Source organism: Betta splendens, chromosome 11 (assembly GCF_900634795.4).
Source record: "Betta splendens chromosome 11, fBetSpl5.4, whole genome shotgun sequence".
NCBI classification, from domain to species: domain Eukaryota; kingdom Metazoa; phylum Chordata; class Actinopteri; order Anabantiformes; family Osphronemidae; genus Betta; species Betta splendens.
This window is the reverse complement of record NC_040891.2, coordinates 3,228,609-3,253,354: the sequence shown is the minus strand read 5'-3', so window position 1 is coordinate 3,253,354 and position 24,746 is coordinate 3,228,609. Positions and strand designations below refer to the sequence as shown.

Here is a 24,746-nt window from a genome sequence, read left to right as displayed (position 1 = left end):
GTTTCATCTGTGTTGACCCAAAGTCAAAAAATCCTCCAAAGTCAAGGCAGCCTTCACACTCACTCACCCTCGTAGGTCCTGCCCGTCTTCTCAAAACTCCACTGTAACAATAAGACAGTATCATCCCCTGTGTCCCTCTGCTTTTCATTTAGGTTTAGGTTTTTCATACAAATTGCAGTAATTTTAAGATTTATATATAAAATACATAAAAGTGATAGTGATTCACGCATCAGGTCTCATCACAATGAACTATACCATACATCTTTATACCCCAAAAATCTTGCAGGTATTGTCTATTAAACATATGCAGTATTAAGCTACTATATTTAATTTAAAGTACAATATTGTATGGATTTTAACATCATGTAAATCACTTTTCTTAGATTGTGATATAATTTCTAAAATCAGGAAGACACGGTCTGAAGGGTACATTAGTGTCTTATAACATAAGACATTTAGAAATAAAATGACAAATATATTAATTGAAAAACACAAGATTTATCATTGCACTAAAAAAAGTGTTTGTGTTTAAATTTCCCAAAGGTTTTCATTTAGAAACATGTTGCTTCACTATTATAAAAATATTTTTGTATTTATGTCTATTATTTGTGTCCTTGTCAAGAATTCGCAGGACATTTAAAGTTATAGCCTTGACTAGTTAGAAATAACATTGTTCTTCAAATTAGTGTAGTTTAATTTGATTTTTCATGTAGTTTTAGAGTTGATATGTCTTGTACTGTACTCTTATCCTGCCCACTGTATTTCTGTAACCAGTGGATGGAGAGTGTGTAGTCCGGTAATTCTGCTTGTGTCTTGACACCATAAAATTAACATTAACGTAAGCTATTAGGTCACTGTGTTTGGCAGAGGTTTTTAGCTGTAGCATCAATTTTGCAGTAAAATGTTGCAGGATGCAGGATCATTAATGTAAAGCGTTTAACATGCGTTTAACGTTTACTTCAATGACAATTTTAGCAATAATGTCTTCATCACTGGCCTGTTACACAAACACAAAGAAATCTTTTACAGTCTAACGCACAAAACAAGCTTTTATTGAAAAAAAAACAGCTACAGTTTCATTCACTTTCACTATAACTGAGGGAGAAAAAAACTCTCAGTAACAGGTCAAATAAACTGCTGTATGTGCATCAACAAATGCCAGTAGAGCACTTTAGAAGATGAAATATTGACGTTGCGTTGCATAAGCCCTGAAGTGCCCAAAAACAAAGATGTGTATGTGTGTCGTCGGTGGTGACAGGCCTTTTGGGAATGAAGACAAAACTTGAGTCGTGAGCCGTGAACACTGCTACCCCCTCTTTCTGTTACTTGTTGGGTCCTGAGGCGTTGACACAGTGGGATTAGTTTGATGGAACTGGTTTGACAAGCGGGGGACCATAACCTTTTTGAATAAAACACAATTCAGAAGCCTCACAGTGGAAAAGAAGAGCTCCTCTTTCTGAGCCCCCAACGCTTTCTGAATTCTCTTTTTCCCTCAAGCCCATGAACTGAGGAATAAATTTACCTGCAATCGCCAACAAACATAGACTAATGCATGAAAAAGATTGGACCTGGAACTTTCTAAGTTAATATTTGGTTTAACTGGTGATTATCTGAATTAAGCTGGGTGTGATTACGCAGTAGCCAAAGAGCAGCAAAACAAAGCATAAATGTTGTTTTGGTTCAACAGTATGGCTCATGCAGCAAGACTTGATAGACTGTTGCACTCCTGCTTCTACACTGTAAACGCAAAGGCGTTTCTAGTCGTACTTCAACTGACAGTGACACAGAAACATTCCAGACATTTTCAGAATAAAACAGGTTGCCAACTGTCAATCAACAGCTTTCAAGGAGAGCATGGAGTAAACTGTGCGCCTCAAAACCAGAAAAGGAAAAAAAAAGAATTGCCATTTGTGTAACAGACTATTTAGACTATTGTTGCATCTTTAAAGCCCACGTGGCATTAAATAATTGCTGCAAAGTTGGCCATAGTGATTGTAAAGGACAGACACCCTTTATATCTAGTTTTTACTCAAACCTTTAGTTAAACTGATGATGACAAAATAATTGTGTTGTTGTCGTTTGCATGAAGAAAATCCACTTTTACATGGCTGATTGCCTGTGTCCACTACTGTGGTCCACATTCCACCAGCCTCCTTCCCCCTTTGTGCTCTTCATATCTTTATTTACTCCCCACCGCTCAGCGCTGTTGTAGGACGCAGATGAGCGAGAGTGTAAAAGGGACATTGATCTGCTAGGGCCTTTCTCCACCTGTCAACATTATCTACACAGCTTCCCTTGGTTGTAACACACACTCCTTAATGTGATTTGTCAACACTGTACAACATATAAAACCTTGTGTGCTAATAGAGAGAAGAAACCAAAAGGAGAGGGTCAGCGCCACAGAGGTAACAGATGTGATTGTTGTGCCCTCCCTGCAGCGCGGCCTGCTTCTGAACTGCCCATGCCTCTTTTAGCCACCATGACCTGGAATAAAGCACTGTAGGATATTATTTTAGTTGTCTTTATCTGTTACCTGGAGTGTGACTGCATGTTTAAAAAGAGGGAATGTGCGAGGTGAAGGAAACTGATATACTGTAGTATTGAAGGAACAACTAAACCTGCTTTATGTGCAGCCGGAGTCTATGTAGCTTTAAAGTAGAAAATTATAGCAGTTTAGAATAAAATGTCCTATAGTCAAACATTTAGTCAACATCCACATGGATATTTTATTTGTGCTAATTTTACTACTTACTACTGTAATGATTAACAATAAAATTACTGGCAATTTTTCAACCAGCCAGAAATAACAACAATAACAACTGAAAAAGTCCAGGCAGCTTTTTGAGGAAGGAAAGTTCCTCCAGTTTGGCTTCAATTCACACTTGTAAAGAACCAGCTCGTTACGTGTACTGTACAAAAGACTTGCGATCAAATCAAGGCTTTGTTAGCATTATGCTTTATGGGGGATTTAGTGTCTGTCTCTAGGTCACCCTCACAGGACCAACAGCCTAGTGGTTAAAGCACAGAAGCACCCAACTAGAGACCCCTGGTTTGATTCTTGCCTCTGGTGTCTTTTATTTACCACACAACTTCAAGTGATACAAAATACAGAGATCCATACATTCCATTTATGATGTGTAAAAAGCCAGAGCCCTTGGTTTTGTCTTTTAAGTCCAACAGTAGCAGCACTATGGCTATGCAACAATTTCAGGAAGTCACTCAAAGCGAGAAGAGTTAGACACATGGAAAAGTGTGCCAGTGCCTCGGCTCTGGACAGACACTGGGCCTAGTGGTACAGCAGGAAATCAGAATATGTGATGTGCACCGCATCAAGTAATAAACAGACACTAAATATGTATAGATATATGTGCTAGTTATGTCAGCTGATATTTTTTCAGTTCTGTTTCATTTCAGTCATCTTTTACTGCCAGATGTGACTGAAATCTCTGAGATGATGGCTCAATTATTTTAAAGTTAACCAGCTCACAGAAACAAGAAACCAACCTATAAATAGCTGTGATTTTAACGCCACTATAAGTAAAACAAAGAGCAGATTTAAGTGCGTTGTGTTAATGATTAATAAGAATAAGAAAAAAACTTCAGTCCAACATTAATAAGCAACATGGACTGCTTGCATGTAGTTATGTACTGACAATTTTTACAGCCAGTCAGGAATAACAACAAGAACTAAAACAAACATTCCACAGACTCTGAAAGTTGGGTCATGGCATCTGGAATTCTGTTCTTAGAGTAGAAACACTTTACCAAAAGTGAAGGAAGTCTGATTAAAGTTAAACATTATCTTTCACTTACAATAGGCTTCACTTAACACCTGTAAAGAACTGGCTCATCAGTTGAACAATGGACTGTGAGAAGGTGTGAAGACCACGTCTCTCATGACTCAACATGCAATGACACAACTTAAAGACAACCTGGTTTAGAAAATGGTTAAATGAACTGGATATTTATAAAATCTGTACATATAGCCAAGCTCTGCTTGGTTATACTCGTTGTGGTTATCTGAAAGTTAAGTCATGTCAACTGATTCTTTCTAGAGCAGCAGTATAAAAATGTGTGTAATTTTAAACCAAGTCTGTCGACATTTCAGATTACATCAAATCGGGTAACAGCACTGTAGCACTTTGGGGAGAAGGGGGTGGTGTAAAACCAAACTAAGTCTGGGTTGGTTGTTCTGTCTGTATGCTTTTTTGTAATGCTTATCTAAGCTTGATTAGATGAGTCAAATGTTCTTTTTTTAAGTGAAAACAGCTCCTGAAGCAGGCAGGCTGACACACACTACATTCGAGTGGATATGGCCAAATATATACAATGAGAATTTAAGAATTTTATTAAGTACATTTGTGAAGTGCAATTCAAACTAATACACCGACCAATAAATCTCCAGAAGGTAGTTATGCTTATCATTGATAAAGTTTGTACTTGACTCAGACATGAATTTAACTTTTACAAAGTTTTCTCAGCTTTTCAGTTGAAGTGGTCTGTCTGTCTACCAAACAGTGTGTGATAATGGAATTATCAGTTCAGTTCTTTGAACTATGTTTATATTTTGTATTTGACCCTGACTATACAGGGCAGATTTTACAGGGCAAGTTTTGTTTTTATCAAAGCTCCACATTTTGGTTGTACCTTTGAATTGCATCATTGGTGCTAAAAATTGGGGTGGCCACATTAGCATGTTTAACACCTTCCACAAAAAGCACAAGGAGGGGGGGCTGACAATCGACTGAAATCAGCGAAAAAGGCATGAATTCAGCATTTTTGCTGCTTTGTCCCTGCAGGACATCTGGCTGACATTTGCATGACTTAGGCATCATCTTACTAAGCCCCCCTGAACCAGTCACGACCCCCCCACTGTGATGTACTTAATGCATAGATGCCCCTAACTGGTTTTCTGCAATCAGCAAAACTTTAATGGTTGAGCAAAGTAGAGGTTTCAAAAAGTGCTCTGTCCAGTCACCACTTGCTTACAAAGTTATATAGGATATAAAGGATATATGATAGAGTTTAAATTTTGAAATGAAAATATTTAAATAAATGTGCAGATAAAAAGATTATTTTAGAAAATTATATACAGCACAGACCAATGTGCAGGTACAGTAGATACAAGTTTGATGATACATGTCAAATGAAGTATAAACTATTACAGGGTTGTTCACTAGATAACAGGATAAAAATCCAAAACAAAACTTTTTAAAACGTTTACACCTTTGTCAACAAAACGCTTACATGTGTGCTTCAGTGAATACATTCCTTGGTGGACTGAACAGGAAATCAACAGCTTTCACTGCTTGTCGTGTATTATTAAGCCCTTTCGTTAGAAAGTGTGAAAATGAAAGAAATGACAGCGAAACAAGCTTAGCATATGTATACTGTTATAATCATCTGTTATAAAGATTAACACAAAAGCATGTTTCTGCTACCACAGTCACGAGACAAGAAGGTGCCATGGTTTAAGGCGTTTAAGGTTTGGAGGGAGACTGCTTAAAGCTTAAGCTTAAACAGAGCTATGTGATATTCAGTGTGCTTATCAACAGATGAAATTAAATTAGCATTCATGAAGTAGGTGACAGTTGCATCTACTGTGCAAAGAAGCGAGCAGACCAACAAACAAATGAATGTACCAACCGCTGAAAAGCGTCTTGTTGCTTTCTTCGTTCCCTCTCTAGACTCTTTGTCTTCTGGGTCAGACCCACAAGGTTGCACACCTGCAGAGGCTGCAGGGGTCCCAGTGAGTTTACGATTACCATATGAGTAAAGGGAGGCCAGCACAAGTTCACATGCGTCACATGCTGTTGTCACAGTTCAGCAGATCTTTCTATATGCTCATTTTAAAGATGGCTTTTGATCACTCTGGATGCCCCCACCATGTACAGGGACCAAAACGACCAGCACTGAATAGCCAGTAGCAACCTGAAGAATAGGCCCTCAGTGGGACATCCGTGGAGGACTGAGTCATCTGAAACCTCCTCATTCTCTCCTCCATTGTTTTTCTGTGCCTCTCGCTTGCTCTCCAGTTCTCCTTCTCTGTTGCTATTCAGAGGAGGCTGAGTGAATCACACACAAACTCCTCTGTTCGGGCCTTTCACAAGCTTTCTCCTCCTTGCTTGTGCTATCCTTTCTACCTTCCTCTTATTTGCCTTTCAGTCTCAGCCCATATCTAGTGGTCCATCTGTGCACTTACTGTAAGGCGCTCAAAGGGACAGATAAGGGCAGAATGTGTGTGTGTGTGTGTGTGTGTGTGTGTGTGTGTGTGTGTGTGTGTGTGTGTGTGTGTGTGTGTGTGTGTGTGTGTGTGTGTGTGTGTGTGTGTGCGTGCGTGCGTGTGTGTGCGTGCGTGCGTGTGTGTGTGTGGAACAGTAGGGGCTTGAGAGAGTCGTAGCTGTTGACTGGCCATTGTTTGTGCCTTATCTGTTGAGGTTTCACATTTGCCACAGAACAATACAAACCTTTGTGCAGTCCAAGCTCCATTCTTGTTCTGTTTTTTGTTTTATTTTGGATAAGATACACCAAGTTAACCTCATCATCACTATTGTGGTGACTGGCTGGATGATAGAAAATGTTCTTCTTTTCTATTACTTGACACTGTATTACAGTGGAAAGCCTTTATTGGTCATTATAACATACAGTGTAACAACGCGATTGGTCTTCTGCATTTAACCCATCCCCTGTTGGAGCAGTGGGCGGCCATGCAAGGCACCCGGGGAGCTAGTGGGAACTGTCTTACTCACACGAATAGTCATTTTTTATTTGATTTAGACAATAATGTATTATAGTTAGAATGCAGTGAATTAAACACACACAAGTGTAATGATAATCACATGACTAGACCTACAAATATTAGAAACACAATAAGAATGCACACCCTGGAATTGAGTCATGTGACCTAGATGTGCAACATGTCCAATTTTACTACAGATGAATAAGTATAAGTGCAGTAGATGCTCCTTTGTCTCATTGCCCATCACTGCTGTGCCAAATCAGACCTCTCCCTGAACTCTGTCATGTCTGTCTAGTGAACTGCATGTGTAAGTAATCACCTGGACTCGCTAATCTGGATAAATATCAACTACCCTCCACCCCCTCACACTCTCCTCTCTACCTTCAAACCCCCCCCCCCCCCCCCCCCCCCCCCCCGAGAGTCTCCAGTGTCCTCTCCACTTTCCACAGCACTGATAAGATGTTGACACGATTAAGAGCGAAAACTTATCCGCTGCTCTGCCTCCCTTTCTCTCTCTCTCCTCTCTGCTGTACTGAATACTCAGGCCTAACAAAACACAGTGGCTGGACTGCTAGTGGATGGCTTGTTCTTGTGTGTGTGTGTGTGTGTGTGTGTGTGTGTGTGTGTGTGTGTGTGTGTGTGTGTGTGTGTGTGTGTGTGTGTGTGTGTGTGTGTGTCTGTGTGTTTATGTGTGTGTGTGTGTGTGTGTGTGTGTGTGTGTGTGTGTGTGTGTGTGTGTGTGTGTGTGTGTGTGTGTGTGTGAGTGGCTAGAGACAGGAGGCGAGGTGGACAAGGGGTAGGATTGTAACTAAATAATTAATGGGCGGCACTTTCGTTTTTTTAATCTGTAAATGAGAAGGCCTAAGATGGCCGGGCCTTCACTCTGACACCCGATCCCCGGCCCATTAAGATAACAAGATGTTAGATAATGATCTCAGTTAAGGTGCAGTTTATCAGTCCAGGGAGAGTGGCCTTGTCTCACAGGTGGCTGGGACTTTGTCCCCTAATGCTCCGACATTACATCCCAACATGGCCTTATCTACAGAATAATGTTGAGCTTATGAAGAGCGCTGTACTGGTCATAAATGCAATGAACTGCAATGAAATGCAAAGATTCAACCTAGATAGAGTAAATAATCTCACAACTAATTAAAATAAAATTAGTTGGCCTATAAAAAGAATTTACAACATAGCAAGTTAATCTGTACTTAATCTGTAAATTAGACATCCCTTCTACTGTATGTTCTATTAAAAGTAGGTTTGTTTGTACCTTACTGTATATATTTAACGAAATATAATTTTTAGAAATTGGCAAACAAACAAGACTAACAAGGGTTTCATATTACAAACTGACAAATTACACAATTAACACAAACACAACTAACTAACTAACTGGTACAGCCACGTTGAAATCCATAGAAACACTAAGTAAAATATTCATTAATTTTACACTGGGTTATTAAGTATCTCTTTGACAATACAACTGGATCCTACAACTATTGAACCACTCTACAGCAGTATACTTTATTTCTATTGTTTCTATTCTACTGGCATTTTTAAATATAATGACGATGACGTTTTGTGTTTACTGTAGAATTTAAAGGTTTCTAATGCTGTAGTGAGGATAGATTCACATAAACAAAAGCAGAAGAAAAACATTGTTTGAAATTTCATGTGATTTCGTCACATTAAATTGCTGCATTGCAGATTCATTATAGTCATAATTTACAATACAGTACAATCATAGGTCACATAGCAGTCATAGTAGGTTACACGATGAAGTGTGAACATCCTATATAGTTTTTGATGAGAATGTGTTGTGGAGATAGACATTTTCAGCTGGGAGGCATCTTTGCATCGCAGATAGTGAAAAGATTTGAAAGTAGTTTTACTATTGATCAATAGTTCAATAGTTCAATAGTAAAAGGTTGTAAATAATAATAAATATTTCAGTATCTTAATAGTGCAGAAATAGGCAGATTTAGTAAAATGAAGCATCTCAACAATGTGCCTTCCTTATTAGGTACGATTTATATTATGACATTTGAATAGTTTTTTTTGAAGAATAATGATTTAAGAATTTTTGATTGCTTTTTTATCTTGCGATAGCTAGTTTTAAAATTTGTCACAACATCTGCCATTAACTACCATACTTTGTTATGCTGGAATGGGGGTGGCGCGACTTTATGTGCCATCTGGTACCAAAATGGTCAAGAAATGCTACCAGCTGCATTCTGCAGGTGCTGTGTGAGGGTAAACTGAGTGTAGCAGCTCTGCTCACCTCTGAATCCTTGTGTGTGAGGTGTGAATCATTCTGTGTGCGTCCCCAACAGCTGAAACCTCTGATCTTAACATTTATTGAGCCCGGCAGCACTGGCCTCCCCCTGCTGCACTCTAGCTAGATAAACACCTTTGTACAACACTCAGCTCAAGGGTGTTCTTTGGTTTCACATTTATAAGCTTCAAATAAGTAAACCTTGATATTTGCCAGTGCACACACACTGGCAAATATCAGAGCCATCTGCTGTATTGGGTCAAACATGTGGCGTAGAGAAATGAAAGGAGAAGAGGAAGACAGAGAAGATAATAATGGTAGAAAGACAATGACAAACAACATCAAGCAGGTGTGATAATTATGTGCCTCCCTGTGTCATTTCACTGATCTTCCCCTAGAGGCCTGAAGAGTCTGTAGTTGTGGCATGCAGCATATTCATTGCTGTAAAAATATATGTATTTATATTCATTAGGCATAAAAGTATAGTATAGTATAGTATAGTATAGTATAGTATAGTATAGTATAGTATAGTATAGTATAGTATAGTATGGTATGGTATGGTATGGTATGGTATAGTATAGTATAGTATAGTATAGTATAGTATAGTATAGTATAGTATAGTATAGTAAGTATAATAAAGTATAAAATTCTGATTATGTGCTTTTGTCAGTAGACATAAAATATTATATTGCAGGCTTACAGGCCTTACTGACGGCAGGTGCACTAACCACGGTCGTGTCATTATTAATAACATAAGAGGACCTTCAGGTTTCAGTTAAACTTTAGCCAATTTAGTCAAACTGTAATTGGTTTGCACTACAGTATATGAAGTCAGATGTATTATCTTGAGTTTGCTAAAAATTTTAGTGCAATATGAAGTCAGATCATTTGATCAGATTATTATGACGTTGTTGTCTGTTAGCCAGGCTAATATTAATCAGTAAACCTGAGTGTTCATGAACCTCCTGAATATATATTTATAGTAAAGCGAATACCCAGATTCTTGGTTTGTGTTCCATAGCCAATAGCAAATAACAGGCATTATTTGTGAGTAGCCTGGGGTTGAATAAAAGCTGTGAAGCTGGCAGGTTATAAATCATAACACTGAGCGGCACTACAAACAGATGCTCTATAGTACTTTAAATATTATACTGTAGTACATCCATTATAGTTCTTGTGTGTGTGAACGTGCCACAGTTAAAATATGACATGAACATCTCTTTTGGGCAGCTTTAAAGTTATGCTTGAATGCTGTTGATTGAATTTAACTTCAATTTATAACTTTATGTAAAGCTACTGGTAGAAGAGCATAAACAGGGGTTTTGTATGAAAGCAGATTTGCTTTATATATATCCAGTGTCAGGAATCAACATATTGTGTTGTCAGAAAATGTTTCCTTCTCCCATCTCTCATGGGCAAAATTCTTGTTTTTATACAATATATGCATAAGGTGAATCATGAGAAGCAACACAGCTCGAGGAAGAGATGTCAAGAAGCATATTCAGTAGCTGAAGCCCACATAATGGAAATCTGCCTTGTGCAGTAACTGCAGCAGCTTCAGCTCCCAGTATAACCCAAGGAATGCTGTACAGCTCACACACAGGCTTCCAAGGTTAAGTGACCTCCATGCTCTCAGCTCTGAATGACATAAGTACCTGAGTCGCCTTGAGTTCTGCACCCAACCTGAACACAAGTATAAAGCAGCTGATGGTAATGTAGGCCACTCTCATGTTTATCCATCAGCCCTCAGAGGAAATGCTAGCAACTCACCTGGTTTATATCAGCCATGATAAAGACCCATATTTAAAAAAATGAGTAATACCAACAGAGAAGAGGTGACCTCAGACCGCTCTTGTGTCTCCAAGGCTGACACATGATTGGTTTCTTTAGGTTGGTATCCATGCTATCGAAGGGGGCTTGACAGATGCTCAAGGCCGAGGCTAGATGGGCTACAGACTCAGCCGTTTCACTCCTGTGATCTAATCTGTTACCCATCATGCATCCTGCTTCCCTAATGAAAAGGCAAGGTCTCATCTGTCACAAGCAGCTATAGTAAATGGAATTTTACCCCCCCCCCCTCCCTTTTTCATACTGAATAAAGCTCCTCAGGCACAAGCGCCTGCAAACTTGTGCAAAAGAGCCTGAATGATGGACAATCATTGCAAAAGACCCTAGAGCTGTTGGAAATTAACCCCATACAGCATACACCGCATTTTGTGCATTGGTTGGTAAATCCATACCTAAATTAAAATGGCTGCAGTTCCCATACAGTAAAAGCTAAGTTCTTAAGCTTGGTGTCACTGGAAAGGAAACTGTTAAAATTTGAGGTTAATTATTTAAAAAAAGTTACTTCCAGTTACATTTCTTTTCTAAAATTCTACCAAATGATACTCTTATACTTTTGAGTTAGTGTTTTTGTATGTTAAATCAGAACCCTGAAAGTGTTAGGGAGGGACTGGTAGAAAGAGAGACCCCAGGTTAAAATCCGGTCACCAGGTCAACACCAGGTTGAGCAAGACAGTTCCCAGGTGCTGAGTGACTGGTGGCAAGTATTAGCATTTATACTGTGAGGCCCATGTAGACTGTTATCAGGGCAGATAATTTCCCAACTGTTAATTAGTGTCATCATCCACAGGTAAAATGCAGATCATGCACATCATATCACCTGCAACAAAGACTCAGATATGAATGTGCAATTATTCATCCGTTACTTGTCAATGGAAGTTACTGACCACAGATTAATTATTTTTAAAGCAGTCAGTTGTACTGTATATAATTATTTTAATACTAAATATCTTAAGACCCAATTAAAAGCCATTACTTCACTAGTGTACAAATGCTTCTGAAAACATGCACGCACGCACGCTTGTGCGCACACACTCGTGTGTGGTGCAGAATGCTATGCACAGAGTATCTTTACTTTCTGGGTTCTATGTAGTTTCTGTACTTTGTATTCCTTGTTGTAGTGTGTTTCTAAGCTTGAATCCAGCATTTAAAGCTTTACACTGATTCTATTTTCTCTCATGCCTAATGGAAATGAAAACACAAAACACAATATGTAGAATTTTAATAGCTGTGTGGGTGTTTTAGAGAATAAGTGGCTGCAAAAGATTAGAAGCAAAATGAGGTTAATGTCATGAGATTTTGTTTTCTCTCATGAAAATCACCCCACTAACCCCTCCCCCACCCATCTGTGTCTTTTTTTCCTTAGGGTTTCTTCCGCCGAAGCATCCAGAAGAACATGGTGTACACATGTCACCGGGACAAAAACTGCATTATCAACAAGGTGACAAGGAACCGATGTCAGTACTGTCGCTTGCAGAAGTGCTTCACTGTGGGAATGTCCAAAGAGTGTGAGTTTCAAAAACTATTTAAACTGTTGTGGTAAAACTAAAGCCATACCAGCTTTGAATCTATGCATATACAAAATATTTATTCTGGTAAAATAGTGGTCAAATATCCACTCTAAGTGAGAGATGAAGGGTAAATTCTTTTCACATTACATCACGCCTGCCAACATGTGACTAGGGTGTGATTAAAAGCAGAACAGACCAGTAATGTGTCTGGGCACAAACTGTATCCTAACCTTCTTCTTTGTGTATTTGTCCACATTCCACTGTGCCACTCTGGGGTTCACTCTAATCCTAATTTTAGGATTAGAGTGAACTCTAATCACTCTACTAACAGTAGAGTGATTAGATTAATTTTACAATATTTTGCTAATTCTAACCAGTGATTCCCAACAAATCCTTAGCTAATTATTTCACATCTTGACTGGGGTGAGAAACTCTCACCTGTCTTTTTACGCAGCTTACGTAACTGGTGGTGCTTACAGTGTATAACTGTACGCAGTAGATTACACTCACAGGGAAACAATCAGTAAACCAACACACAGACACCCAATCACATACAAATGAGCAGACAGCACAGATGCTCTACTCTACAATATTCTAAAAAGAGCCAAAATAAGGTGCAGGACTGTTTGCATCCTGATGCTGTCGAGATCAAACAATCACTAAGCTCTCGCCTCCAAAGCCGCTTTATAACCTTGCAGGGGGTTTGACTGGAGTATCTGAAGTGTCTAAAAGAAGTATCCGTGCAGGAGGTAGGATTCCCATACATAGGTATATGTTTTTATTTTAACATCTAAATACTTTATCTTCAGATGGCTGAAACAGAATTGTTTTCCCATTCTTCAGTTTTGATTGATTGAAATGGTTATGAAACAAAGTGTGTTTGTATATTAAAAAAGTTTTGCCAAAAGCCTTGTTAGTTAAAAAAGTAAAATGAAATTGAAAAAAAAAATACTAATACATAAAGCTGAAATACTTGAAACAACAAAAAAACAGTCATGTTATTTTGAAAACCAAACATTTTCATATTGATTTTTTCCTGTTTTAAAATAGTTTCACAATCCCATTTCATATCATGGAATATTATATTCAAATAAATCCCTTTCCCGTGGTTTTTGCATTTTTTTTTCAAATCTTGCTATTTCTGACTTTTGACCCTGTTTTGCTGTAAGTGTACAGTAATCTCACCATCTCTCTTTCCAAAAGTTATTTTATTTTGTTTAAATTGTCTCTGAAGTTTGGTGATGATATAATGTGAAATCCCTAAACTGTATGTGGTGAATTCTGGTCATTTACAAAGTCAACAGAAAGCTGGCAGGTGAGTCTGAGGCCATACAAAGTGGAACAGGAACATGTGCTTTTAGATATGAGACGTGTGCTGTCATGTGTCTCCAGAGAAAACTCAACTGCCTCTAGTAGTAAAACACAAAGGCACAAAGGATGCATTATTTGTGTGTGTGTGTGTGTGTGTGTGTGTGTGTGTGTGTGTGTGTGTGTGTGTGTGTGTGTGTGTGTGTGTGTGTGTGTGTGTGTGTGTGTGTGTTTGGATATTTGTGCATGTGTTGTACAATGGCACAAATTTGAATGACATAAGATGTGTTTTTCAAGGGTAAACAGTCCTTGTACTGATGGGATCCATTATTAATCACTGTAGGTGAGGATGAGGCAGAAGAGTGTGTTTGTGTTTGAGTGTGTGTGCGGCGGCCGAGTGACTCTTTTCCTTAGGCCCCTTCTCTCAAAACATGTGAAGTTTTCTTGCTTAATGTCAAGGTTCTCTTCATACTTTAGCTCACAGCTTACCAACATTGTTCCGTCATTGTGCTTGTCACTACAGGAACTACATACTTTACATATTGGGCATTGGGCATTTAAAGAGCAGAACTTGTGTCTAGACTCTAGATGTTTTGTGTCCTTCATGGACTGGATCGGAAGTTTAGGGTGTGGAGGTGGATAAACTTACAAGTTTTGGCATCTGGAAACCAGAAGATTCTCTTGTCTTTTTCACAGGTTTTCTTTTTCCTTGGCACAAGACATTAGATTTACCTTAACTAAATGTCTTAACTTTATCCTTACATTTACAATATTGTAGTTCATATAGTATGATTTATTTTTTCTGATGTCTTTTTCTGCTGACCTTTACTGTATGAGACTTATCAGCTTTAACCCTTTAGAACCCTTTAGTTGAACTGCTGGTCTGTGTAAATGTAATCTTTATGTGGCTGTGGCTCCTGGATCATCTGTGGAGAACATAATGGAGGCCAGCAGCACATTCAGCTGAAATGAAGTAGTAGAATTAAAACTTTATTGGTCCCTGCAGTGTGGGGAATTAATCTCTGCATTTGACCCATCCCCTGGGGCAGCAACGGGCATCTAGTGTGAAGTGTCTTGCTCAAAAGCACACCTGGCATACAGAGGAATCAGGAATCAATGCTCCGATTACCACTGTCAGTGTGTACTACTGACTGGCATTACACTACAAGGCCAAGCAATTCAGTGATAGATGAAGTATGACTAGCAGGCGGACTCATGTGAGCCTTAAGAATAACCAATAAAAACAATTAGTCTTATAATCCTTATAGGCAAAGAAAGCTAAATAGAAATGCACATTACTCTTGTTTTATAAGTTTACATTCATATATTTGTCAATAAAGCTGATTTAGTTTGGTGTTGCAGCAGCTGGAATATCTGTAGGCTAGTTTTACTTTAACATTTATTTTCCCTTATATTCTTTGCATGTAGAAAAACATACCTTTGTGCAAAAAACAGAAACGTCTATGTACACAATTAATATAATATCAGTGCCCATGTATATAGTATTTTATGGACTAACAAGTGTTCTGTACCAGCTGTTTGTAAAGCCATGAGAATTCAACATTTAGTGAAAGCTATTCTGACGTTATGGATTTGTTTCTCCCTATGTGCTATCTGTGTGTTTATGTTGTTCTTTTTCGTCTTAACAATATTCTTCTTTATTTAAATATGGATCTGGCCACCTTGGGTTTGCCTAAGACTCATTAAGAGATAATTGTAGGTAACTGGTTGAGTCATGCTAAGCTTTGTCAATCCACCCAGGAACAGGTCTGCAAATTGGATCCATAAAGGAATTCTACTCTTCGAAAAATACAGCAATAGAATAAGAAGAATATATTGAAATATTATTAGACATGACTATCATGGGCAAACTGGATAACCGCCCTTAAGATTGTTTGTCACAGGACACTAATGCCTTTAAGATCTGCATCTATTACATTTCCGTCTTGTATGGAATTATTGTCTTACATGCGTTATTATTGCATGTGTCTAGGAAAATTAGAAAATGAGAAAGTGGAAACACGTATCTGTCAGTGACTGTTTATTGATTTTGGACAGTTCCCTGTATGTCAGTCTAAGCTGTGAGTAACCTAGTCGCATGTCTTTGGACTGTAGGAGGAAGCTGAAGAACCCAGAGAGAACCCACACCTGAGTGTGTGTTTGTGAATGGTTGTCTGTCTGTGTGTTGCTCTGCGAAGGACTGGCGACCTGTCCAGAGTGTACCCCGCTTCCAAAGACAGCTGGCATAGGCTACAGCACCACCCGTGACCCCGCATGGTAAAAAGCCGTAGAAAATGGATGGATTTTTTAATCAAGTCCTTCGACTGTTTTTTTAAACGTCTGTTTGATATTAACCTTTTTCGATCTTCAAACTGCTGCTCTGCCTTCCTCTTTAGGCATTAGCTTGTTAAACTCTAGGTTTGCTGGCAGTAAGGAATTATTATCATTCCTTGACATCCACCTAGTGAGTGTTAGGGAGCTGCCATGTTAAGTGTGGGAAGTGGCCCAGACTTCACTGCTAGGCTCGAGATAGATAGTGTTTATTTACTGCTGCATCTGCTGGCACACAGAGACGCTGTGTGGGGCTTGGCAGTTCGCAGATGGCTGACCGATGGCTCCTCAGCCACAGCAGCCATTCACGTCAGCTGCCCCCCCCCCCGGTCCCACAACATGCTGCTCAAGCAACCAGGCTGCACCCACGGGTGAGCAGTAGCTGCGAGAAGTAGGAATACAGAGAGGACAAAAGCTACAGGCTAGGATATTCCTCATTAACCCAAGGAGGGGAGTGTCTTTGAAAGCTGAGGGATAGGAGTGTGGCGGTAGGTTGCATTTACAACTCTCTCCATTCTGACACAATGGCCCTTCATCCCTTGGCGTAATACACTGGAGAGCACTTCAAAAACACTTGACACTTACTCATTCACAGCGCTCTATCAAAGGCCACAAGCGGCTGGGTGGGGGTTTATCGTGCATTAAACACACCGGCTCTAGCAAAAGTTTCAACATGATTTCTACATTTGTTTTATATATATATACAGTATATATATATATGCGTGCGTGCGTGCGTGCGTGCGTGCGTGCGTGCGTGTGTGTGTGGACTGTATACACACAGTATCTGCTCAATATGCTTAGTACCAAACAAGCAGTACTGTACAAACGAGGAACAAAGGTTACAAAGGTACAGTAGTTGCTGGTATGGAAAGTGGGACAACCACAGGATTAAAGGACCACTCATGATGATTAGCTTCAGTTTATCCTCTTCATGAAGGAACAAAGGTTACAGGCCAAGATCCTCTCAAAACAAAAAAGGTATTTTGCTACTTTAGCAGTCTGAATTTCACTCACTCATCTTCTGAACTGCTAATTCATTAACAACCTATCCTAGCTTTCATTTGGGCATAAAGAAAACAGATTATTTTTAACTGTTTTCAGTTACTGTGTGTGTTTAGGCTGTGGGAGGAAGCTGCACTACAGAATACTACCCCATGGTCCTCTTGCTGTGAGGCAAGAGTGCTAATTACTACAGTACATGCCACCTCCTTACACTGGATAGTTCAACTGCTTTCACATCATCAATGCCTGTTGTCTGCAGTTACCTTGGTTACCAGTTTTGCACAAACAAACAAAAAATCACAACTTGCAATTAGTTGAAAACTGTGAAATTGTTGAACTATCAGTTGATATCTATAGAGCTACAAAACCTGTTTACCTCAAGAGGATGAATTTATTCTTTGAGATCAATCCTGAAATCTACTTGTTTGTTCCATTAGAAAAATCAAACAGTCCTGTAGAAAAAGAAAACCTTCTTAAGCTGAAAAAGTTTGCACGACAAACTTTTATTTTCTTTTTTGCTATTATTTTTAATTCAGCATAAGAATCTGAAAAAAATGTTATCATGATAATAACAATGATAGAAGGATTTTTTCACATTTCAAACCTCCTGACTCTACAGTTCTACAGCATTTCTGTGTTCAGATATTTCTTTTAGTAGTAAATGACTGATGGCGTGTCCTTCAACCAAGGTGCTCTTAATGTACAATGTGGAACCTCGGCCAGGTTCTGTGGGGCCCAATTCTAAAAGTCAAAATGTAACCTTTAGCAGACCCTATATTATATTATATTACTTTTGATTTTACATACAATACACTAATTATACGATGCATTCAAGAATTTACACTGACTTGTTTTTTCCCATGTTGAGGCATTGCCAGTGGCAGTAAGCTGGTTGATTGTTTGAGCTGACAAAGCACAAAGTTTTTTTCCTTATATAAGGTCTCAGTTTATAACTTGACAACTTGCTGCAGCTCTAAAACTTTAGCAGTAAGAAAATGCTTACCAGCCACAAACGTCTGCTTTCCCCCTCACGTTGTTTGGCTCCTCGTTGGTTACGATGACAGTCATGCATATGCAGTCATCATTGCGAATGCTAATCCTAATCCCTTTGTCCTCCTTCAGCTGTTCGAAATGACCGAAATAAGAAGAAGAAGGAGAGCCCAAAGCTGGAGCTGGCGGAGAGCTATGAGCTGACAGCTGAGCTGGAGACCATAATCGAAAAGATCCGTAAGGCCCATCAAGAAACCTTCCCTTCACTCTGCCAACTTGGCAAATACACCACGGTGAGCCCATTCCCACAGAAAAACATTTTTAGATGCATCGCAACAGTGACTTGATTGTGTTTCTTTTTGAATCATACCAGAGCTGCAGTGACATGGTTTCCTTCTTTGATCTATCATTATTTCGTACTGTGCTCTAATCCTCTGTTTAATGCAGGTGTAGCCTTCACAGTCATGTCAATACAACATCATAAAGTGGCCCAAAGCCACTGATCTTGAAACAAAAGCAAACCCCTTCATGGTTTGATTAAGTAGTTACTGATAACACAAATAAAACCTTTTCATTTCTTTGTTATAAATACTGAAACTTCTGGAACTAACTAGGTCTGACTAAGACGCACAAAGTAAAATGGTGGCCCTTACTCACAAATAGGAGAGGACCCCATTGCACAAAGTACAAATTCATGGAACAGAGCTAAACTGTGTGTCAGGCTTCATTCCAACCTGTCATCTTACAGCAGAGGTCAAGGTTGAGCGTTCTGCTGACCCCGAGCACTCAAAGTAAACTTAAAATGCATGAAAGCCAGACACTGGTGTGTGTGTGTGTGTGGGTGTGTGTGTGTGGGGGGTGGGGTGGGGGGGTGGGGGGGGGGGGGGGGGTCTAATCCATCTATTCAAGGCCTCGTAGAAGAATCTTGTCAGTTGGACACATCAGACCCTTGATGCCCTCATTAGGTTTCTCCTCCTGAGGGATGGTCTCGCAGTAATTATAACTGTGCAAGAGTTAGAGGTTGTACAAATGTTGAAACTGGAGCGGCAGAGCGAATACCGGCAGATGCCGCCTTGTTTGGCTGAGGTCTTTGATGCTTTGACAGACGCATCGCATGGTTGAGGCTGCAGGATGGCTGATCGGCTCCAAGGCACGGAGAGACGCTGGCTTTGACTGACGTGCTGAGATGCCAGCATTGTGCGGGGAGCTGACAGTGTTTAATGTGATTGTTGGGGGTTGACTTACATATAGATTACAGTCTGAGATGTGATTGACACAGGTGCTGCAGAAGCACTTCTCTGTAGGGGAGCTGGGAGGAAACGAAGATCTGCGCTTAATAATTTGCTGCAAATCTCATGACAACTGTCAATCACATGGAATAGTGTTTATACTAATAGAAGCAAACAGACTAAGCCACTTTGTGGCGTAATGACTCTTTTGTTGCCATGGCGCTGAGCAAACTGGCATCGAGTGCAGCTGTTGGTCCTCCACGTTGTACAGCTGTGCTTGGCTGCTGTCACATGAACGCACAGACACCTTCCATCCCCGTGGCGCTGTTTTGCCCCTTTTCAGTACAAGCACAAAGCTGCTAATTGCTGTAACCCATCTCTGCTCCGCCCTCGTCTCACTCTCTCTCCCACGAGGTGCCTCCTGATTTTACTGACACACAATCCTGTAGAAAACAAGCTGCTGGTAGTAGGGGGAGGAATGGCAAAAATATTGCTCCCGGGTTATGATATAAGCCAGTGTTTGCGGTTTGCTGGAGTGACAGTTGGGCTTCAGATAAAACCTTAATCTGGATCAGTGCTAATTACGCTTGCTCACCGACTGTGAGAAGTTCCTCATTATTACATGTGATTAGATCCCGATGCGCCTTTTGAGTCCTTCTTGTCGGAAACAGAAGAGGAGCTCCTGCGCCCCCAGATTAGGTTAAAGCTCCAATTATGTGGTAAAATATTCAAATCCTAGTCTGCTGTAATTTAGGAGTTCATTGCTGGGTGAGAGCAGATAGCTCGGCAAGTGAGAGGACTCAGCTTTGACAATGAATAACGCTTCATTGACAGTGATGGTAATGAAAAACGCGCTGGCACTTTCAAAGACAAAATAAGACATTGGCGCTCGGCGGGGCCCAGCGGCTCCAGGCTGCCGCACAGAGCGCAGCCCGGCCCAGAGATATTAGCCACATCAGGGTTTGTCCAAAGTCGCCATCTGTCACAGGTGCTGTCTGATTCTGCTGCCTTTTCGCTTTCCGCATCCGTGGACACGGGTCTGCTGATGTATGGGGCCCTGCTTTCCACACGGCCAGCTTTGTTTCTAATGTGGCAAACTGGTCTAATTTGTATGAATAAATATTCTTAAATGAAATAAAATTCTTCCTGCCAACTTCCTTGTTTCGCTCTATTGAATTATGGGACTGGTGTAATTGACTGAAATTGCAAAGGGTGGGGGAGGAGGGCTTAGAAAAGGATCCAGCTCTTCTCCTCTTCTCCATCTCAGCACCCCCACCCCCCACCCACCCACCCAGAGGGAGAGGGAGCAAGATAAGTTGCTTTAATATCAGCCGCCCTCGTCATCTATCACACTCGCATCCTAGCATCTCTGTGTCTTCTGTCCCTATCAAATTGGACGTCAATCAGTGGAATGTGCATCTGTATTGCTACAGTGTCGACTGCAGCCCGTTGTCCGTGATTTAAGCACAGACCTAATGTGCTTCTCACTTAACCCCAGATCATATTTAATGATCTCTCTGTCTCTTTCTCACTCTCGCTACTGTTCCTGTACTCTATCTCTCTCTGTCTCCTTTTCTCTTATTTTTGCTTGTGTGAGTGTCCAGCAGCTATGGCGCTAACTTCCTATAAGCCGCTGCTGCACTTACCATAGCTGCACTCTCTTCAGTGGGCTGGTTGTTGCTTGGACTAGAGGCCACTTCAGTTTTTTAGGTCTCTCACTTTGAAATATTAGTATCATTTTCATTGTTTTTTTCACCTGCTTCTTTGTATTCAGCTGCTTTGGGGGTGCTTTTTTTAAAACGTGTTTTACACTACAACTAATCACTCTAATTCTAAACCAACTTGATTTAATTAAACTTAAACTCAGACATGGTAAGTTTCTAAAATAATTATGATAATATATTATTATAACATTATTCTTTAATTAAATAGTTTTCAGATAAATAAATAAACTAGAATGGTTCAGTTCAATTATGTTTATATTTGTATAGCTCTAATTCAAAACATTTTACAATGTAAAGTTTAAGACCATACAGTATAAAAAAGATTCTTGTCTTTGCTAAACAGAATTCAGTGTATGACACTGTTCCAGAGGCTTTTCCATCCAAACAAAAATAAAATACCAAGATATACACTGTGAAACATGGCATAAATGGATTGATTATATAAGACCCCTGTGGCTATCTGGCTAGACTACACAGAAATCTGTTTCCTTTGCAGCGAAAAGTTGAAACTGAATCCAGCTTTAAAATTCTCTTTGTCTGGGTTTGGATAAAGTTCTGTAATACTTTTATTTACTTCATCATCTCTTTTTGTCATCTTTTGTCAATGTTATGTAATAATTTATGAGTTTATGCAATATTCTAAACGACAATGTGTGAAAGTAAGCAAAATTTTAATTAATTTTTAATTTTAATTTAATTAATCTGAGTTCTTTATACAACCTCAGCCAAGGAAGGTTTTTTTTATGTGTTTTTGTATTCATGATCTGAAAAAGCCACACAACAGTCAATTACAGGTGCACTAGACTGGTTTCCCTTCAGTCTCTTCTGAACCTGTGAATCCTGCTTTCTACACTCCCAGCACACCTCTCTGCAGAGCTGGGCTGTGCTAACTGATTCTGTCAGAATAACTCTCATACTGTCCAGTTTTCCTGCTTGCTCAAACTTGCGTGTAAAACTGAAAAATACTGTAATAGAGAAATCAAGCAGCAGATGAGAAGAGAATGTTAGCTGTTTAATACTGATCTATTCAAAGGGCTATTGCCAATTTGTTGTTTTTTATAGTGATATTTCTAAGGAAACCTGCAACTTGGCACTTAAGTGTAGGCACACAAATCCAAATACCGTATCCAAATATCTTGGCTTGACACGTTTGTCCAACAGGGTGCACAGACTAGTACAGTATCCTTTTTTTGAGATAAAATGATAGTTAGAGAAATTATAGAGAAAATAGAGAAAATTTGAAACTTTTATGCTAAATAAAGATGACTCTAAGCCCATTTTTTTGCTTTTGTCACTGGCAGACACTGTCTATCCTTTCAACTAGGGCTGTTAAAATTTCACAATATTGAATCACAGTGAAAGTGGACAAATCCTATACAGGGTGCTACAGAAAAAAGTTTCCGTTTTTCTGTGTCACCCTGCATATAATTATAAGCATGGGGAGAATAAAATGTCGGAAAACTAAACTAAACAGTTTTTCACTGCACTGGTTTACCTCTGTGAGAAACAACATCACCAGTTTGCCCTTCTTCACGTACAAAAAGAGAAATGGGAGTGAGGTTTTGGGACATTTTATTGTGAAACTAGCTGCTAGAAGACATAGTCCCTCCAATGTGTTCTGGGTCTTCCCCGGGGGCTCTTACCAGTGGGACATGCTTGGATCACCTTCCCAGGTAGGTGTCCAGGGGACAGATACCCAAGCCTCCTCAGCTGGCTCCTCTCGATGTGGAGGAGCAGCGACTCTAGTCTGAGCTCCTACTGGGTGACAGAGCTTGTCACCGTATCCCCAAAGGTGCCACCAGCCACCCTGTGGAGGTAACTCATTTTGGGCACCTATATCAATGATGATGTCCTTTCAGTCATGACCCAAAGCTCATGGCCATAGGTAAGGTAGGAACGTAGATTGACCGGTCTGTCTTTACCATGAACAACCGGTACACCGACCGCATTACGACAGCTGCCGCACCGTTTATGGGTATTGTTCATCTGTCAATCTCACGCGCCTTTCTTCCCTCACTCTTAAGCATAACCCCAAGATACTTGAACTCCTCCACTTGGGCAAGAGTTCTTCTCACGGATATTTTGCCTTTTTTTGGCTTTTCAGTTTGATTTTGTATGGGTTAAAGTTTAGATTATAGTATACTGTATCTATGTGAGCAATCACAAAAAAGTGTTATTGTGTGTCACTTCAGTCCATCCAATCATAATTTTATTCTAAGGACCACAGTTATTTCTTACATATACTGTACAACTATCTGTGGGTGAGAGCCTGATCAGGATGTGTAGGTAAAAAGATTGTTTTAAATAATGATAACTACAGTGATCTTTAGTTTCTTTAAAAAACCCTGTCCCTCCCTGTGTGTTAGTGTGCATCACCTCGTGCTTCTGAGTGCGTGTTGTGTGTCCTTGCTCCATGTGGAGGCTCAGTCATGTACAACAGATGGGCTATTCCATATAAAGCATCAGAAAGTAAAATGATCATCAGATGCTTTGTCCCCACTATCAGCTTCGAGCATACACAGCTCCACCCAAACAATTGCCTAACTGCTGCTCATCTCCTCTGTCTGCCTGAATCTGTCTATGATAGCATCTTCTGCTCTGATGGCCTTTTGTCTCCCTTTATTCCCATTTTCAAAGGATCTGTTGGAGCTATTGTCCACAGTAAATTGTAACTAAATATTTTCTCAGCTATTGCAGAATCATCAGATTCATTTTTTCTCACAGTGCCAATAACAATGAGGTTCAAATGCTAACAAACATGATCATTACTTGTGTATTTATTACATACTATAGTCATAAGTGACAGAAGAAGAATTAAAATGAAAGGAATAACAGTTAGGGAAAATCTCTCTTTAGAAAATACCTCTCCATACCTATGGAATGCAAAAATATCAAATCTATAATAATCTATAATAAATTATAATATTGTAATAAATCTATAATATGACAATTTAACTGATATGATATATTATGAATGATTAAACAAAGCTTATCTATAAAACATTGTAGAAGTCTCAATTAAGACCAATTAGGGAAATTAGTTCAACACTAGCTGTTTGAAATCAATGTTGCAAAACTCTACATACTGTATGTAATTAAAGACAATGACCAGTTAAGCTATAACAAACTTAGATTAAATGAAACAAGTCTCATTCCAACTCGAAAAGAGAGAAAACTGAGTGTGAGGTCAACAGAATGGTGGATGACCACAGGTTGCTCACGCAAACTGCAGATTTTAGGGCAGCCTTTTATTGTAACACAGATGTACAATAATCATGATCTTGATCACCATCTTGGTGTCTTGGGGAGGATTTAGACAGATTTGTAAACAATATTGAAGCGAAATAAATATGCACTTTTGTGTACATGGAACATTTTTTAAGTTCAGCTGAAAATGGTGGTATGAGCTGAAGTGTTGTGTTCATATTTTTGTTTAGTGTATACAGAGGCAGAGAGGAAGGCACACTGAAAAACCTACACACTCAGAGATTAGGCCATTAGCCTTTAGATGTGACCCCAACAGCTCTAGAACAGTTCACTTTCGCTATTTTTCACATTTGCTGCTCTTGACACTAAATAGCAAAGAAACAAGACACATGGCAGTATTTATCATAAAAAATCATCAGGGCTTACTGAAATACACTATTTATATTCCTTTAGGTCACAGGAGGTTGAAAACTCACAATTATTAGCTACTTGAGTTTAAACTAGGTGACTGACTGGGTCTATTCCTGGAGAGTTGATGAAACATCATCAACATGTTTAGTATAAAGTAGGAGTTTGTCTTTGTGG

The 24,746-nt window shown here is 39.5% G+C and overlaps 1 protein-coding gene across 3 annotated transcripts in view; it reads left to right on the top strand.

Moving 5' to 3' along the window:
- The window catches only part of LOC114865364 (retinoic acid receptor beta-like), a 128,874-nt gene that overhangs the window by 92,106 nt on the left and 12,022 nt on the right, over positions 1-24,746 (top strand). For all 3 annotated transcript variants that reach the window (XM_029166440.3, XM_029166438.3, XM_029166439.3), the window contains 2 exons: positions 12,226-12,367; positions 18,134-18,294. In XM_029166440.3, coding sequence (XP_029022273.1) covers positions 12,226-12,367; positions 18,134-18,294 — 303 coding nt within the window. The remainder of the gene's footprint in view (positions 1-12,225; positions 12,368-18,133; positions 18,295-24,746) is intronic.